The sequence below is a fragment of the Pleurodeles waltl genome, chromosome 9 (genome assembly GCF_031143425.1).
Source record: "Pleurodeles waltl isolate 20211129_DDA chromosome 9, aPleWal1.hap1.20221129, whole genome shotgun sequence".
NCBI classification, from domain to species: domain Eukaryota; kingdom Metazoa; phylum Chordata; class Amphibia; order Caudata; family Salamandridae; genus Pleurodeles; species Pleurodeles waltl.
In genome coordinates, this window is record NC_090448.1 from 349,496,829 (window position 1) to 349,516,501 (window position 19,673).

General features: G+C 40.9%; 1 protein-coding gene across 4 annotated transcripts in view; it reads right to left on the reverse strand.

Moving 5' to 3' along the window:
* The window catches only part of SAMD4B (sterile alpha motif domain containing 4B), an 870,829-nt gene that overhangs the window by 660,135 nt on the left and 191,021 nt on the right, over positions 1 to 19,673 (reverse strand). For 2 of the 4 annotated variants that reach the window (XM_069206928.1, XM_069206927.1), the window contains exon 5: positions 7,801 to 7,910. In XM_069206928.1, coding sequence (XP_069063029.1) covers positions 7,801 to 7,910 — 110 coding nt within the window. Of the gene's footprint in view, positions 1 to 7,758; positions 7,911 to 19,673 lie in introns of all 4 variants that reach the window. The other 2 variants (XM_069206926.1, XM_069206925.1) reach the window with 1 other exon arrangement.

The following is a 19,673-nucleotide window of genomic DNA, read 5'->3' on the forward strand; positions in this document are numbered from 1 at the left end:
TGCTTTCTTAAAAAAGATTTTCCAAAATTACCTGTGTTATATATCCGAAGATTCACAAACATAAGGACCATCCTCCCGGCAGACCAATAGTATCCTCATGTGATAGTGCACTGGAAAATGTCTCAAAATATGTTGATTTCTTTTTGAGGGAATTTGTAATTAATTTACCATCGTATGTTTACGATACCAAAGACTTCTTGGGTAAACTTGAAGGTATTTCATGGGAAGATTACTTTATATTGATAACCAGAAATGTTAATTCCCTATACACCATTATTGAACACGAGAAAGGTATACAAGCGTGTAGACATTTTTTTTTTTACACACAAGATCGATGAGATTTGGCACATACTGACATGATTAGATATTGTCTCACTAATAATATTTATTTAATGGAGTACTGTACAAACAAATTCTCGGTACTGCTATGGTAACCTGCTTTGCTCCTAGCTTTGCTTGTCTGTTCCTAGGATGGTGGGAAGAGATTTTCAAGGACAAGGCAGGTACCCTGAAATAAAACAGGCCATTTTATGGCTTCGATATATTGATGATTTGTTTATTATTTGGAAAGGTACGGATGAAGAGGCCAAAAGGTTTATTGGTAATCTTAATAACGATTTTAATGTCATCTTAACACACAATATGAGTAAATCGATTGAGTTTTTAGATACGCAAATAAAGATTAACAATAAGATGATACACACAGAACTGTTTCCTAAGTCCATGGCAGGCAATAGCTTACTTCATGCATCTAGTGGGCACCCAGGTAATTTGAAGTGGAGTATTCCGTAAGGAGAATTGTTGAGGACTAAGAAATAGCAACACTGATCAGGCGTTTGAGAATGAGCAAAAAACATTAATATGAGGTTCCAACAAAGGGGTTACCCCAATTGAGTGATTAGGAAGGCCACTGATAAAATTAAAGGGGTAAAAAGAATACAGACCCCATTTGATAATAACTCTAAAATGAAAGATGACACAGATGAGACCAGACTTATTATGACTTTTAATGAGGATACAGCACAGATTAGGAAGATTGTTTCAAAGAATTGGAACATCTGGAGGAGTGATCCCATTATTGGTACTACAATTCAAAGACGACCACAGATTACCTTTAGAAGGGGACTTAGTTTTTGTGATATTTTGAGATCTAATGACATCACTACCATCCCTCAAATTAGGGAACATAATTTACAGGGAGTTTTTTCCATGTGAACACTGCAAAGCTTGCCGCAATAGTGTGATGCGGAAAGAATATCCCACATGTAAACGGGGAGACTCGAGACAGATTAAGCAGTTTGACATGCAGTACTCCATTCACTATCTATGTTTTAGAATGCCCTTGCCATCGGTGGTATGTGGGAAGTACCAAACAGTGTGAAAAAAACTCATGCGAGCTACTGCATCTAAGGACTCACACTACCTAGTAGCTAGACACTTTCAGGACGAACATAATTCTGTTAATTCTTTGCTGTCATATTTTGGTATTGAGCATGTGCCATCTTACCATAGAGGTGGGAATAGAGAATTAATCCTACGTAAAAAGGAATCCAGATATATTCTGGATTTGGAAACAAAGATACCTAAGGGATTGAACACAGGTGAGGAATTAAATACTCACCTGTACGAGGGGCTAATGAATTGCCGATTTACAAAATTATTTTTTGCCAATTTTATTTTAAATAGTGGAGTAAGTTATTGAAGTGTGATATGTTATGTATTGTTACACATATATATACATACATATACATATATATATATTTATACATATACATATATATTAAATGTGACCATCCCAGGATCCCATTGTTATATCTTCTACCAAAGGTTCATAAGGACAGGACAAACCTGCCAGGTAGACAGATAGTTTCGGCCATGGGCTCTCTCTTAGAGAACACATCTAAGTACATAGATTACTTTTTACGTCCTTTTGTTGAGGCATTGCCATCTTATCTAAAGGACACAACACACTTTTTGAAGATCATAGAGGGTATCCAGTGGGAGGATGATTATCTCCTCTTAACACTACAGGGAGTGCAGAATTATTAGGCAAATGAGTATTTTGACCACATCATCCTCTTTATGCATGTTGTCTTACTCCAAGCTGTATAGGCTCGAAAGCCTACTACCAATTAAGCATACTAGGTGATGTGCATCTCTGTAATGAGAAGGGGTGTGGTCTAATGACATCAACACCCTATATCAGGTGTGCATAATTATTAGGCAACTTCCTTTCCTTTGGCAAAATGGGTCAAAAGAAGGACTTGACAGGCTCAGAAAAGTCAAAAATAGTGAGATATCTTGCAGAGGGATGCAGCACTCTTAAAATTGCAAAGCTTCTGAAGCGTGATCATCGAACAATCAAGCGTTTCATTCAAAATAGTCAACAGGGTCGCAAGAAGCGTGTGGAAAAACCAAGGCGCAAAATAACTGCCCATGAACTGAGAAAAGTCAAGCGTACAGCTGCCACGATGCCACTTGCCACCAGTTTGGCCATATTTCAGAGCTGCAACATCACTGGAGTGCCCAAAAGCACAAGGTGTGCAATACTCAGAGACATGGCCAAGGTAAGAAAGGCTGAAAGACGACCACCACTGAACAAGACACACAAGCTGAAACGTCAAGACTGGGCCAAGAAATATCTCAAGACTGATTTTTCTAAGGTTTTATGGACTGATGAAATGAGAGTGAGTCTTGATGGGCCAGATGGATGGGCCCGTGGCTGGATTGGTAAAGGGCAGAGAGCTCCAGTCCGACTCAGACGCCAGCAAGGTGGAGGTGGAGTACTGGTTTGGGCTGGTATCATCAAAGATGAGCTTGTGGGGCCTTTTCGGGTTGAGGATGGAGTCAAGCTCAACTCCCAGTCCTACTGCCAGTTCCTGGAAGACACCTTCTTCAAGCAGTGGTACAGGAAGAAGTCTGCATCCTTCAAGAAAAACATGATTCTCATGCAGGACAATGCTCCATCACACGCGTCCAAGTACTCCACACCGTGGCTGGCAAGAAAGGGTATAAAAGAAGGAAATCTAATGACATGGCCTCCTTGTTCACCTGATCTGAACCCCATTGAGAACCTGTGGTCCATCATCAAATGTGAGATTTACAAGGAGGGAAAACAGTACACCTCTCTGAACAGTGTCTGGGAGGCTGTGGTTGCTGCTGCACGCAATGTTGATGGTGAACAGATCAAAACACTGACAGCATCCATGGATGGCAGGCTTTTGAGTGTCCTTGCAAAGAAAGGTGGCTATATTGGTCACTGATTTGTTTTTGTTTTGTTTTTGAATGTCAGAAATGTATATTTGTGAATGTTGAGATGTTATATTGGTTTCACTGGTAATAATAAATAATTGAAATGGGTATATATTTTTTTTTGTTAAGTTGCCTAATAATTATACACAGTAATAGTCACCTGCACACACAGATATCCCCCTAACATAGCTAAAACTAAAAACAAGCTAAAAACTACTTCCAAAAATATTCAGCTTTGATATTAATGAGTTTTTTGGGTTCATTGAGAACATGGTTGTTGTTCAATAATAAAATTAATCCTCAAAAATACAACTTGCCTAATAATTCTGCACTCCCTGTAGATGTCACCAGCTTATATACTTGTATAGATCATGATCTAGGGGTGAATGCTACTAAACATTTTTTAAGGGCAAGATCATCACTGTTCGTTCATTCAGAAATGCTGTGCGATAACAATGCAGTTCTGCCTTAGGAATAATTTATTTATCTTTGACAAACTGTACAAACAGTTGTAGGGTACAGCTATGGGTACATGTTTTGCCCCCAGCTACGCAAATGTATTTATGGGCTGGTGGGAGGAACAGGTATCAGAGACAATGACAGAATTTGACAGGGATGTAATATTATGGTGTTGTTTTATAGATGCCATCTTTGTGATTTAGAAAGGTGATGAGAAGTCAGCAGTGCACTTTGTACAAAAACTGAATGAAAAGGAGTACAATTTGAGATTCACAAAACATCTACATTCCAGACATGCAGTTTTTAGATGTGGAAATTACAGCAACCACTGATGGTTTGATTTCAAAATTGAATAGAAAAGAAACAGCGGGAAATAGTTTACTGGATGCTCGCAGTGCACATCCGAGAAGTTTGATACAGAGTATCCCTTATGGGGAGTTATTAAGAGCTCTGAGAAACTGTAGCAATGAGCTGGATTTCCACCAAGAATGTGATAAGATGTATGAGAGATTTAAGGAGAGGGGTTATGGGGCTGAGACTATTGAACAAGCGAGATGCAAAGTGGAGAAATTGAGGAGGGATGATTTACTCTACCATGGTGATAAGAACAAGAACAGGAGTGAGGATAAGGTTAGATTAGTAACAACATTTAGCAATCTAGCATACAAGGTACGGAAGATATTCAATAAGAGTTGGCATATTCTACAAACTGATCCACTACTGGATGAATGTACTGAAGTAAGACCACAAATAACGTTTAGGAGGAGTAGGTCGCTCAGGGATGATTTATGCAGAAATGAGATATCAAGGGAGAAAGGTACTAGGGCAAACCTAGAAAGCAGATTTTCGTGCTGTATGAAGTGCAAAGCATGTAAAACGAGCAACAATTGTAAAAAGTTGATAATACCGGGGAGAGCAGAGGTATTCGCCATCAAAGGAAGCTATAGTTGCGGGACAATATATTGTGTGTACTGTCTTATATGTCCATGCAACAAATTATATGTAGGAAGCACGATAAATACCGCTAAGAAACGTGTGTTGGAGCATATGAGGGCAATCAAAAATAATAAGAGTTACCCAGTGGCAAAACATTTCTTTAGCCACCATGAAGGAAATTAGAATCTTTTGAAGTTTGTGGTTATTGATCAGGTAGAACAGAGTAAACGGGGAGGCAATAGAGAACGTATGTTGAGGATAATGGAGTCACGTTATATTATAGATTTTGAGACATTAGACCCTATGGGGCTGAATTCCAGTGACGAATTAAGCACAAATTTAGCATAAACAAAGTGTATGTTGTAGGTGTATTCATTTCTTGAAATTTGGATGTGGGTTGAGTTATATTTCTTTCTTTTAATATTTTTTCAGTTTTTCTTTCACAGAAGATGAGGACTATAATAGATCGTGAATAAGAGGACAGGCTAATACAAAAAATTAGGACCAGAACAGCAGTATGGTAAAGTAATCTTGCCCACTTGGGCAGTATTATTTCTTATAAAAGATTGAATGTATGTTTGTACAGGAATTATGTGAAACATGTTTGGAAGTTAATTGCAATAGGAGTTAAATTAAGCAGGATTGTTAGTAAATGATGTGTTCTGATAATAATTGTGTAAAAAATTAAGACATGAAGTACTAGAAAATCAAACTAGAAAGATATACTGGATATATTGTATAACAGAAGCTGCAAATAGGTACTCTAAGATGGCCGACCCTGATATGGTTCGAAGTAGTCCTTCGTTTATGTTTTTGCATTAGGATATTTAAATGTGAGGGGGAAATGTTGCTTTATCCGTGATCAAGGCAGATTGCCGAAACGCATTGGATTTGTGTTTTCTGTGAATAAACTCCTGATACGTATATACGCAGGTGTCCTGGTTATCTTCTGAACGTGGAAAGAGCGTTGGATAGTTTATATTTGGGCGTTCCCTGCGCCGACCAGGTCCGCTGTGCTGCAGAGTGCTGCATTACGGTGACTAACTTTGTTGACTGATAGATATATAAGGTTTTTGGAATTGGATGATTATTTGATTAGGATTGTTTAAGAAATTTATTTTATATTTTTATGTCCTTACAGGAAGAAGAGGGCCAGATGGATATTATGTGGATTTCCTTTGTCTTTACTCCTCCTCCTCTATGTCTAACCACACGTTTTGCACTTGGTATCTTGTATAACGATAAGATGTTTTGCACATATTTCTTTTTCTTAGCATGCTGAGTAATTGTATTACAGTTTATTGGGACATTATAATAATGAACAGGCTATTATATAACTTTTGAAGGGTATTTGGGATTTCTTATAATTTATTAATACAGTGTAAGCTAGCTATAGGGTTGATGTGATCTATTTTTATATGTATCAATGCATTGGCTTGAGGAGGAACGATAACTAATCTAAATTTATATGTAAGCCTTGCTTGTTATAGATATTTTAGTGTTTCTGCATTTTCCCTTTACTTAGGTTTGAATACTTTGTATCAATGAAATATTCATGGATTTTATTTCTACTTTTGTATTCATTCTAGTACGATAAGCCACACTTAACTATTCATTCTGTTTCCCTTCCCTTCTTTTTGGTCCTGTTTCAATGTGACTGAATACAATTGTATTTAACTGCTAATGATTGGATGTGTAATACACGTGGCCAAGGACGGCAAAACACGTTGTGACTAAAGCTCATCACTTTTCTTCTTTTTTCAGAAGTCCTGAGTGTGCGTATCTCGGTTTATATTTTTGGACTGATTTATATATATATATATATATATATACATATATAGATAGATAAATAGATATCTATCTATCACATTACATAAATTAATTAGACACAGGGAATTTAGCTTGGTTACCCGGAATGCCAGTTTTTGTGTAAGTGAGGTCGATATTAAAGCTCATGTCTTCAATATCCAAAAGTACTACTACTTACTCATCTCAAGAAGAGCAAAAAGCCATTTCTCCAAAAGCTTAAGGGATTCAGTGAACAGCCCTACAAAGTTTTGGTAATCTGTAGAGTTTTAGCTCTAAAAATATCCACAAAAAAATATTACAAAGATAGGGCAAGTCTAAGAGGCGAAGTGGAACTCTGAGCTGAACAGAGTCACAGTCCAAAGTGCACACGTAGTCAAGAGCATGCTGGGCATGGTGGAAAGCTGTGAGCAATGGAAACAGAGCAAAGAAGCTGGACACTGTGAAAAAAAGCCACAATACTTTTAGTTATTGTATCTGCTAGTCACAGGAAAAGTACAATTTATTTAGCTGACAACATTGGTACCAATTAAAGGTTCAAAAAAAGCATAATTCATTTTTATTCCATCCTTCAACGTTTTGTGCAGACTGATCATAGGAACTATCATACTGCTGTGCCCCACAGCATGATTTCTCAAGGTCAATTCCCATAGTGAGGTCAGGGATGTACTACAGCAAAAACACCACTGGACTAGGCACCAAAGTCCGTATGCACACATAACCTAATATCTTGTGTGCTTTCTCAAACTTGTGGAAAATCTATTAAGAGCACACAGGCATTTTTCCCTGCAGATCAGCTTCTTGTCACTAGCTATTGATTTTAGTTTTGCCAAGGGTCAGTACTGCAAGGTCAGATGATGAACAAACTATTAAATATAATTTGTATCACAGAACATGCAAACTGTTAAAAAATGTAAGCTCCTGAGAGAGTGCAATTAGAACACATCCACTGGTAAGGATCACAGACAAAAGTTAGAACAATGCAATTAAACTAATGATGACAAGTCATTCCTTTTATGACAAGCAAGAAAAAAATGGTTTGATAACGGTTTGCAAATTTATTTTGTAAAGCAAACATATGTGTAAAGAACACTTTTAAAACGCATGAAAGTGCATCTCCACAATAACAGCTGATTTCCCACAAGCATCTTTTGAGCCAAGCACACCTTAAGACTCTTGAGGTCTGGTGAACCCACTCATAGCAAAAGGACTAGGAGCCCAAAAGCTGGCAGGGGAAATGGTAGTCAACACACTTTTTTACTACATTTAGAATCTGACAAAGAAATAAATGAATTTGTAACTTGCATGTTGGTTAATGCTGTGTCTTCCAAGTGAATCCTGGCTCACCTGAGACTCCAGGTGCTTCTCCGTAAGAGTCATCATTTCTTCGTACGTCATCTGGGAGAAGAGAGAGGCATACTTGTGCAAACGCAGGCTCTTCAGCCATGAGGGAACATCTGACAGGAGACACAAGTGTTTTGGGAACAATGAGCACAAGCACGGAATTAGGCTACTGTCTACAGACCGCTTAGCTTTTAGTAGGCACAATGCAATCCCAGCATGGTCAGCAAGCTCAGGGTGATATGTCAAGACCGTAACAACAACTTTAGTGTTACTGCTTGTGACAGCTCTAAGTGATAATAAAAAATAAAAAAAACAGTGGCCCCGGATTTGCATGCAGCCACACAATGTGTTTAAAAAAAAAAAAAAAAAAAAAAAAAAAAAAAGACAGGACAGGACAGGACATTCAGTGGCAAATAACCACGACAACTCACTGCTTCTGGCTTCATGTCTGAAGCTTTAAATGTTGAGACCCCCATTATTAGAAAATTAGAGACCAGTACTTCTCAGCAAAATTCTAATCCTAAACACTATGGTCCTATGGGCCAGATGTACTATAAACTAGCTGTAAAAATCTTGTTTCAATTTAAGTCCAGTAAAATGTTTTACAAACCTACCTGTACACTAATAGTTTTGTTTATAAAATTCTGATGCATGGGTCGCAATCCACCCTAACTCATGAATACTGAGAAGGTAGGTTGCAAACAGGGACTCCTATCAACTGCAGACCATCACAGTAATGGTGGCCTGCCAGGTACACGATGCTGCACTTAAATTTTAAAAATAATAATAAAGTTTGGAGTTGGCAGTGATCTGTTAGACCACTGCCAACTTCAGCAAACTGTTGTTTAAACATTCAGAAAAGGGAAGTAGTCCCAAGTGGATCCCCTTCCTTAACAACTTACCACCCCCTAATCAGGTGTTGATGACTTTTCAATGCTTTGCAATCACATTTCGGTCCCAAAATGTGGATACACTTCATTCCAAATCGTTATTTGGAAGGAACGCCTGCAACTCACGGTTTTAAAACAGTGTTTCGGTAAGGAACCACAAAAACGTTTTAGGGGTATAAAAACAGGCTCCTAAAACGGATTAGTACATTTGAAAAACAGTTTTTGCTTCCAAGAACAGTGATGATTTGCAACCAAAAAACATTAACACCTGTCACTGCACTACATTAATGCTCACTGGGAAAAGGCGGAGCGTATTTACAAAATTGCTCACTCTACAATGCCTAATGTTCTGGAGTTTATTGCTTAAACATTACAGAGCTAGTCAGTGAAAACTTAAAGCAGAACCATAGAGCTCACATGGAACAGTAATTTAACTAGCCTTTTCCACTACCTTAATCACAGAACGAAAAAATGTGAGACTTCGAAGCAAAAATAATATCAGAAACGTTCCAAACCTGGAATCATTTTGTACACGGTAATTCGTTAAATGCATGCAATGAAGCCTTACTGTCAGCTACACATATGTCCTCAATTTTAACACATACAGAAAGCAGGGGAAGCAGATTAGAATAGTACTGATTTAAAGCAGAAGAGGCTGTCACTCACTTCTACTCTGGCTCCCAGAGTTTCGCAAAAAATAGTTGGCGGATCTATCACTGTTCTTTAGGGAGATAATGCCTCGGATACAACAGTTTATGAGTTAGGCATTTCTCATCGACCATGAGGGCTTTAAATTAAGGATGTTCTAAGTTGCAACTGAACTGAGAGGTTTCTAAGGTTAAACAAGCATTGGCAAAGCCAATAGGTCTCGCCTATGCTAGAGCTATTATCTTTGCCAATAGGTTTTAGACATGTTGTAGGGCAGTGCTGCTCCCATTCAGCATGGCTAAGAGTTGTTATTGTTGTAGAGTTTTGCGTCGTGGGGTTGTAGCGTTGCAGAGGGTGGTTGATGGGGATGAAGGGCATCTTATGTGAGAAAGTGATTGAGACAGATATGGAACAGTACAAGTGGGCTGCTAGAGAGGAGGGGTCATGAGCGCGGCAGGGCATATAGAAACAAAGATATGATGCTACATTACAGGAGGGAACAAGTGAGCAACTTTCTTCATTTCAATATTAGGTTTTGCCATTTTGTGATGGTGCTGTGGGGTAATGTTGGCAATAGTAATCAAAATGGTCCCATGAGACTTTTCATTATGTGGGTATCAGCACAAACTCAATTTGAGGAACATTGAATGAGACCAAAACCACTCAATTTCTTTATACTGGATACAGTGTGGGGTCTTCATAGTTCAATTTACAGTCGTTTATATGCATCACAAACATCACAAAGGTGGAAGACAAATGTATCATATCAAATTGCTAAGTACCAACAACACAATGAAAGTGAAGGGCGCAAGTGATTATGTACGATTAAAACCATAATGCAACAAAGTAATAATCTCGGGTATCCTCTAGCTAAGCAAGATAGGGTTCTGTTTAGAGTCACAGTCCTACGTCGATATCAATTCAAGCAATCAATTAACAGAGGATCTATCATGGACGTTTTGACCCTCGTTTATATGCAAGGTCTCATCAGGGATAGTAGTCAGAAAAATGTCACTACATTAATGATTCTAGTGGGACCACATTTAAGTCAATTCCGTATCCCACTTTGTGGCAATCCAACATGTCGGTGGGATCCAGTTCTAACAAGATCTGCTTCAAGGCTTGTAGTCATTCACAGTGCCCTGGACATTCCCACTTTCACAATGGTGTGTTCTACAAAGAGGTAAATGTTGGGTCGGCAACGCTAATGCATCTGAAAACAAGCTTTTGCAATGCAATAGGTCTCGCATTTAGTTAGAGTTAAAGCTATTCGTGTTATAAATGACAATGTCTTTTACCTATGTGTTTTGGTTTGGAGTGCAGTGGATGTATGTCAGGTGCCACAGCAACCTTCCCAGGCCTGTTGCTGCAGGACAGCGGACACAAGGCTGGCATCTTGGGAGTGCTTACGCCTCATTCCTACAGACTGTAATACCCTAGAGATGCAACCCTTTCTAGTGTTACAAATACTGATTGATTTTTTGCAGACACAAGGTGCCACATTCACTAAGAAAACCTACAGTCTTAAGTTTACGCCTACGTTAATGGAGAGATTTTTTAATTGGATACTGGAATTCTCAAAGAATTCCAGAAGTAATCCTGGGGGCTTTCAACAGTCACAACTTATCGGAAGTACTCACAATCGTAAGCAGCTACACATAACTGTTCATGGAAAACAATTTCCTATGAGAAAAAAATGATTACTGAGACATTTACCTTTTCTAACCTTTTCCCAAATTTTCTACCAGGAATGTGTGTTTCTCTGTAGCAAAGTTGCATCTCCTACAACTCTACAAATTGTAGGGATGTTTTGCTTCATTCTGCTACTGAGAAATTAATTACTCCTGTTTGTAACAGGATGTCTCTAAACTTTCCAGGGCTGAAAAGGTTTGTGAGTAGTTACCAATTCAAACATCAGCAGTGTGCACAAACTCTAGGACATCCCAACCGTGGAATGCACACTCCACACTCAGGAGAGCAGATCTACTCCAAACTTGTTACATAATACAGATGTTCTATTATGTGTGTGTGAACTGGGATATAAGCTCAAATGCATATTCCACTTCTGTAAGTCAAGCCACTTACACAAGTAAGTTGAACCTATACATGCAAATGGCTGTGAATCGGACAATGAGTGCTGGGGAGCACATAAGCCCAACTTCCTGCTTTCCAGGAGATCATTTAACAAGTAAATCTCATGGTACCAAATTAGGTGCTGGAAAAAGGATTGCATTCAAAATACAGGATGTGGACATTGATCCAGCCAAGGGTGGCCACTGTCCACACCACTGTTTGGCACTGAATACCGCAGTGGTGGCAACTTATGTTATATCACACTGATGCCTGGTCCCCTTTCCAGTTTTGACACAGTTTGGTTGTGTGTCACAGCCATAAATGAGAAATGACAGACCTTTTCCAGCTGGGAAGCAGCACTGTGTGAATGGTAATTATGGATACAATATTCTAAGACATGGTGAGGCACATTCCATTCCATTGTTTTAGCTTGTCTGTGCCATTACAGACTGGGTCAAACCATCTGAGAATTGATTTGGCCCAGCCATTCAATGGACGTTCTGTTGGAACAGCTGGGCCAGGGAGTAGTGCAATTTTCAACTCATTGGGCAAAATAGAACTGTGGCAATGGTGCAGTCCCCATATAGGTTTTTAAAGTAAACTGGCAAAAATTTCACCTAACCACTAGGTGACTCCATAAGGCACTACACCAAAGGGCTTAGTTAGATCATATACTCCCTGAAGGAGAACGTGTGCATCCCCTAATGCAAGAAATATAAAGCATACAGCATTAGTGTACTTCTGATGTGTAGTTGTAGCACACAATGAGGATAAGCTAAGACAGTCACGTCCTTCTAGGGCAGTGACTCGGCTCTGAAGTCTAAGAAAACTCCAGAAAAAGTCTGTTCAAGTGCCAGGAATATTTGCATGTTTTGAAGATGATATGAACAGCTGCTCTGAAACAGATCAATGTTGTGGTGATGCTGAGAGCAGATGTGTTCAAGTCTGGGAAGCATGAATAGATGTTGCACCAGCAACAAATTCTAAGTGCCTCACAAGTCATAAATAGGAATCATGTATTACTTTAGAGAAAATACTAACTCCTGTGTTGGAAACCTAGACTGCATCATGTATAGGTAGTGCAGTCATAAAATATGAATTCCTCTTTATAACCCCATCGCACAACTTATACAATAGCAATAATAATAAAATTATCACGATCATTTATGCAGCCCACATTAAGCATGCAGTGTCTCCTTCTTGGGTGATGTAATCGGTGCTCATGCAAAGCGCTGTAATACCTTTGTATAGAGTTCACATTAACTGAACTCTATTTGAAGAGGCACAATTTACATCCAAAGGCTAGATGTTTTTTGTTATCAAGCTTGAAGCTGTGAAGTGCTGGGGTCTGAAATCACACCTTTTCCACCATTTTGGAGACAACACCTTTCACCATCGTCTTGCCTAGAAAGAACCTATGTGCTTTGTTGGTGACCCTCCAAAGGTTATGAGGAGCATGTGCTATCACCTAGTGTTTACCTCTAGGTAAGTCAGATGGTTAATGCACCCACTGTAGAGGTCTTAACAGAACGAGAATGTCACAGACTACAATCCTCCACATCTATTGCATGGCACTCCTAAATTTGTAACCTAAAGTAGTTCTTTTAAAAGAAATCTCTCTTGTTCCTGCCCTTCCTAATCCGGAAATTCCAAAAATCCCAAAGATGTGGGCGAGGGATAAACCACGAAATGTCCTTTTCTTAACTCGGTCTGCTGTTCCTGTAGGAGATGCCCCCTCAGAACAGACCATGAGGCGAATAGGCCAAATAATTTAGGGGTACTCTACCACAAAGTAACAGCATAAGTAAGGTAGGTCCACCTTCTATACTTAATGCATCTACCTGAAATACGTTTGTAGGTTTAGATCCTTGAGTGAAGCCCTGAGGAATGCTCAAGCCCTTCTTAGGCTAGAGAACAAATGGACAGAAACATGTCGGCAGGCAATACGCACAGGGCTACAAAGTGGGCATAATATTCCACTATAACCCATTGATAAATTCCTGATGGAGTTATTTTAATCATATCAAGGATACCACCTTAATGAAAGGACATTTTTCGTGGTTTATCCCTAGATATTTTTATGTTTGCATCTGGACCTGAACCTCCAGTCCAGTTAGATAATATCTAAGGAACCTCCTCAAGATATTCCTACTTGAGATTGAGTCCGCCCTGGTAGTATCTTACCAGGGTGGGACGAGGTGGCCAATGATGAAGCATGTCACATTACTTGAGTGAGCCCACCTCGCACAAATCTTTGGGATTTCTGCAATAGGAAGGGTCAAAACAAGAAAGATTTCTTTTAAACGAACTCTAGGTTCCAAATTTAGGCGCGCCACTGAATAGATGTGCGAGTGACACAAATTGAGGTTAGCATGGCACACCTTTACGCCTCAGTCATCCCAGTTTGTGTGCAAGCGATCACAATCCTGGCATAGCTTTGTCACCTCTTGATCTCAGCCAGAGTGATGCAAATTATAGTGATTTTATTAAGAATGGCACCTGCTTTGCATCGCTATGAAATGGCAGAACCTGTATTACCAAGCACTATATTATGGAAAAAAAAAAAAAAGCAAGTTATTCCCAGACTGCCCCAACACGCACCAGACAAAGAACCTTAGAGGAGAGGATGTGGAATAAGGTCCAGAGCTGCCGACTTTGGAGCTAGGGAACACGGTTCGAGCCTCAGCGCCAGCTCAACATACTGTGATTGTGGACAAATCACTTAATCTCCCCTTGTTACTAAAAATGAATGTGTTCTTGTGTAATGTAACTGGCATTCATGTAAAGCACTGTAATATCTTTGAATCAAGTTCGCGCTAGATAAAACTGCAAAACATAAAATAAAAAAGACCCCTCAGACATCGTAAAGAAACAACAAGATGCCTGAAAACAAGAAAGAGGAATAAACAACATACCACCATGAGCACAAGGCAGCGAGGCCAAAGGAAAAAATAGTGCCCCACACCAAGTTACATGGCTGATCGCGCAAAAAATCCATGTAACAGTCAGTCTCCAAGGTGGTAACCAAACAGCCTTGAAGGCGGGACAAACGTAAAGTATTTACCAACTACATCAAGGAATTTTTGAAAGGCAGACCCAGGAACAAAAGAAAGTAATGGGTGTGGTTAAAGCCCAAGGAATAGATTGCATGTCAAGAAAAGCAGCGCTCATGCGCTGCTATGGTTGGCCTAAAGAGAAGTAGAGAAAGTGCAAGATGTTGGATTTAAGGAGGTTGTATTCTACAGATACCTGCAGTTTGAAACCCAAAGAACTGACATTAAAAAAGTCAAATTGAACACAAGTGGATAAGATTGCCAATATTTTGTATGATAGGAACTGTGGGCAGTTCATCTTTAATATGTTCTGCCAGTATTTTTATTTTATTTATTTTTAACCTGGAACACACCAACATTAAAAGCAGCATAGTACCAGTCACTCCACACCTTCACTAGCACACCCCGGGCTTCGTGGGGTCCTACGCACATAGCCTTGCAGATGTATAGATTCAATAAAATGTGATTTTCTGCATAGTTTTTCTGACAGTGCCACTTGTGTCTGTCTTCTGTGTTCTATAGAAGATGTGACTCTTCTGTTTTTGTACGTGAATGGCCAAGTTCTTCCTCCCACCTCTTCTACATTGGGCATCTGCCTATGTGAGTGCTGTGTGTGAGAAATTCGAAAATGTAAGAGACCAATCATTAGTAGTCTTTTTGTAAGAAGTCACTTCTTAGGTGTTCACAGGGTTCTACTAGCTACCGGTATGACTGGGTCCTGTGTAACTATGCTTAATAGGAAGGTATTCCAGTCTCTCCCCTCCTGGTTACCAAAGTCCTTCTTACTAAGTAAAACGTACTAAAGACCTATTTGCTTGCAAACAAAATCTAATTTTTTTTAATGCCAGCTTTCTGCCATACATGCAAAGCATCTCCTGCTGCAGCTCAGGAGAAATCCGGGTTGCCCATGATAGGCATTGCAGAGAAGGAAAGGTAATTAGCTCCTTCATGATCACCACCTCATCCCAGGCAGCCAAGGAACTCTAATTAGGGAGGAGTACAGGTTCCATGGTCAGGGTTTCCTTGGCTGGCAGCCTAACCAGTCAAGTGGTAGGTAAGCATATTTATTTGGGATTCAGGGTTTGATTTCCCAAGGGCCAACAAAAGGATCCAAGGTCATCCTGTTGCCCCTTACTCAACCTGTGGGTCTAACATATCCACACAGTACCCAAGCCCTAAATCTAGGTCCCAGGCCTAAATTGTCCTGAACCCTCTTCAGGACTGGACGGTGCACTCTGTCAAAGGCTTTCTCTGTTAATAGACAACAGAAAGACAGCAATGTGGGTGCGCTTCGTCTTGTCCAGGACTTCTAGAACAAGCTTTGTATTTTCTACAGTGCATTTGAACTGGGTCAAATAGCCCCCTGCATGTGCAGTCTTCGTTTCTTAGCTAAAAGTCTAGTGAACATTTTGGCATCCACACTCAGTAAAGAAATGAGCCTGCAGGAGGTGCAGTTAAGTGTGACCTTTCATGGGATTCTGACCACCTCGTCCTCAAATTTATTACCACCTTGTCCACTGACTGTTAAGATTCCTGCAACAGGAAATGAGTTAAAGAGTTGGGCAAGGAGTGGAGCAAAAACATGGCAAAACATTTTAGACCCATCTGCACCTTAGGCCTTATTAACTTGCAGTCTGGTAATATTGGTGATAATCTAGTCTATGGCTGTGTCCTAATCTAGTACATCCGTCTGTTGAGTCAGTAGCTCAGGAATTTATTAATCTAGTCACTAGTGTCCCTGGGGACCTCTTCAACCATGTAGTGGTCTCTAGGTCCCTGTAAGATTCCTGCAGGGCCCCGTCAGTTACCACAATCCTCTAATCCTATCCTGTTTGCAAGCCTTGATCCCGGTCACCTTGTCCCAATTTACCTTGGCCATGAGCCTACTGGCAAGTAACCTGTTTGCTTGTTTCTTTGAAGTATGTCTTCAGCGTGTGGAGCAGCATATAGCCAGCTGTGTCCATAGGATTTAAGCTGTGTTCTAGCCTCTGACTATCTGCCATACGCAGCATATGCCTGCTTGCTTGAGCCTTCCCTCTAATTCGTCTACCTTGCTTTCCAGTTCCACCCTTATTTCCTTCTATCTTTGTAAAACATGACTATTAATTGATGGCCCTTCACTAAAGGCTCTAATGTGTCTCATAATAGCACTGCACTGGTGCCATTTTATTCATTGCCCTGTAGGGAGTGTTTAAAACGACCGGTATTCTGCTTTGTGGTGTTTGTGTGCAAGTAGGTTATCAAATTTCCAACTGTTACCAGATCTTTGTGGTCTGAGATGTGTAATGTAAAAGATAATGAACTGAGAATGTTATGGACTCCATTTCCGCCGATAATTTTGTTGATGAATTGAGATGTGCCTAAAAAATAAATAATCAAAACTCCCATAGGACATGTGCACGTTTGAGAAAAACTTTCTGCTGAACAGATCAGTGCACATATTAAATGAGGCTTTACAGCCCAAGCTCACTTGATGTATTCTGTTTAGGTGAATCTCCAATTCTTTGTTTCAGGTTAATCTGTCTGAACAGGTCTTACAGATGTTGTACAGTCTCTATCTTCTCTGTCACTCCTGAAGCCATTCAGTGAAGACACTGCCCCAACTCAGCAAATGAAAAACGATAATGGTAGTACTGGTAATCGTTAATGCACCTCCACAAAAGTGTCCAAGTTAGGTGAATAATTATATCGAACAATGGTGCAAGTGGTCTAGTGCCCTACCACCTATAGGCACACAGTGTGTATAATGGTATACACAGTGGATAAATATATACATATGACCACAGCACACAGAAGCATGTAGAGTTGGTGAGGTACAAAAAAGTAGAATTAGGTGATACAAATATGATGAGTAGTATAGTCCTCCTCTTAGTATTCCAGAGAGATGGTTTATTGGATCAAAGGTTGTGTACCAATATGTACAGCAAGTAAGCACAGCCAACACGTGTTTTGTCACACAGTGACTTTTTCAAGGCTGTAAAGAATATAATTTATACACATATTAGCTTTATATTGGAAAGAAGGAACGGCATATTTAAGAGTCAGAGTTTGTATATGTGAGAAATACTGACATGACAATGCGAGTGGCAAGTAATTGGAAGAGAGAAGGGTATGGTGTTATGTAGGAAGTTGGCTCTGTATGCACTATTTCAAAGTAAGGAATAGTATGCACAGAGTCCAAGGGTTGCCCTTAGAGGTAAGATAGTGGCAAAAAGAGATAATTCTAATGCTCTATTTTGTGGTAGTGTGGTCGAGCAGTAGGCTTATCAAAGGAGTAGTGTTAAGCATTTGTTGTACACACACAGGCAATAAATGAGGAACACACACTCAGACAATTCCAGGCCAATAGGTTTTTGTATAGAAAAATATATTTTCTTAATTTATTTTAAGAGCCACAGGTTCAAGATTTACAAGTAATACTTCAAATGAAAGGTATTTCATGTAGAAACTTTAGGAACTTTGAATTAGCAAAATAGCATATACAGTTTTCACATAAATGACATATAGCTATTTTAAAACTAGACAGTGCAATTTCCTGGGGGGAGTAAGAGTGTTAGTTTTTGCAGGTAGGTAAACCACCTACGGGGTTCAAGTTTGGGTCCAAGGTAGCCCACCATTGGGGGTTCAGAGCAACCCCAAAGTTACCACACCAGCAGCTCAGGGCCAGTCAGGTGCAGAGGTCAAAGTGGAGCCCAAAACGCATAGGCTTCAATGGGGAAGGGGGTGCCCTGGTTCCAGTCTGCCAGCAGGTAAGTACCCGCGTCTTCGGAGGGCAGACCAGGGGGGTTTGTAGGGCACCAGGGGGGACAAGTCCACACAGAAAGTATACCCTCAGCGGCACAGGGGCGGCCGGGTGCAGTGTGCAAACAAGCGTCAGGTTTGTAATAGAAAGCAATGGGAGACCAAGGGGTCTCTTCAGCGATGCAGGCAGGCAAGACGGGGGGCTCCTCGGGGTAGCCACCACCTGGGCAAGGGAGAGAGCCACCTGGGGGTCGCTCCTGCACTGGAGGTCGGATCCTTCAGGTCCTGGGGGCTGCGGGTGCAGTGTCCCTACCAGGCGTTGGGTCTTTGAAGCAGGCAGTCGCGGTCAGGGGGAGCCTCGGGATTCCCTCTGCAGGCGTCGCTGTGGGGGCTCAGGGGGGTCAACTCTGGCTATTCACGGTCTTGTAGTCGCCGGGGAGTCCTCCCTGTGGTGTTTGTTCTCCCCAAGTCGAGCCGGGGGCGTCGGGTGCAGAGTGCAAAGTCTCACGCTTCCGGCGGGAAACGTGTGTTGTTTCAAAGTTGCTTCTTTGTTGCAAAGTTGCAGTCTTTGGGGAACAGAGCCGCTGTCCTCGGGAGTTCTTGGTCCTTCTAGATGCAGGGTAGTCCTCTGAGGCTTCAGAGGTTGCTGGACCCTGGGAACGCGTCGCTGGAGCAGTGTCTTTAGAAGTGGGGAGACAGGCCGGAAGAGCTGGGGCCAAAGCAGTTGGTGTCTCCGTCTTCTCTGCAGGTTTTTCAGTTCAGCAGTCTTCTTCTTAGGTTACAGGAATCTATCTTGCTGGGTTCTGGGAGCCCCTAAATACTCGATTTAGGGGTGTGTTTAGGTCTGGGGGGTTAGTAGCCAATGGCTACTAACCCTGAGGGTGGCTACACCCTCTTTGTGCCTCCTCCCTGAGGGGAGGGGGGCACATCCCTAATCTTATTGGGGGAATCCTCCATCTGCAAGATGGAGGATTTCTAAAAGTCAGTTACCTCAGCTCAGGACACCTTAAGAGCTGTCCTGACTGGCCAGTGACGACTCCTTGTTTTTCTCATTATCTCTCCTGGACTTGCCGCCAAAAGTGGGGGCTGTGTCCAGGGGGCGGGCATCTCCACTAGCTGGAGTGCCCTGGGGCATTGTAACAGGAAGCCTGAGCCTTTGAGGCTCACTGCTAGGTGTTACAGTTCCTGCAGGGGGAGGTGTGAAGCACCTCCAACCAGAGCAGGCTTTTGTTTCTGTCCTCAGAGAGCACAAAGGCCCTCACCACATGGGGTCAGAAACTCGTCTCTCAGCAGCAGGCTGGCACAGACCAGTCAGTCCTGCACTGAACAATTGGGTAAAATACAGGGGCCATCTCTAAGATGCCCTCTGTGTGCATTTTTTAATAAATCCAACACTGGCATCAGTGTGGGTTAATTATTCTGAGAAGTTTGATACTAAACTTCCCAGAATTCAGTGTACCCATTCTGGAGC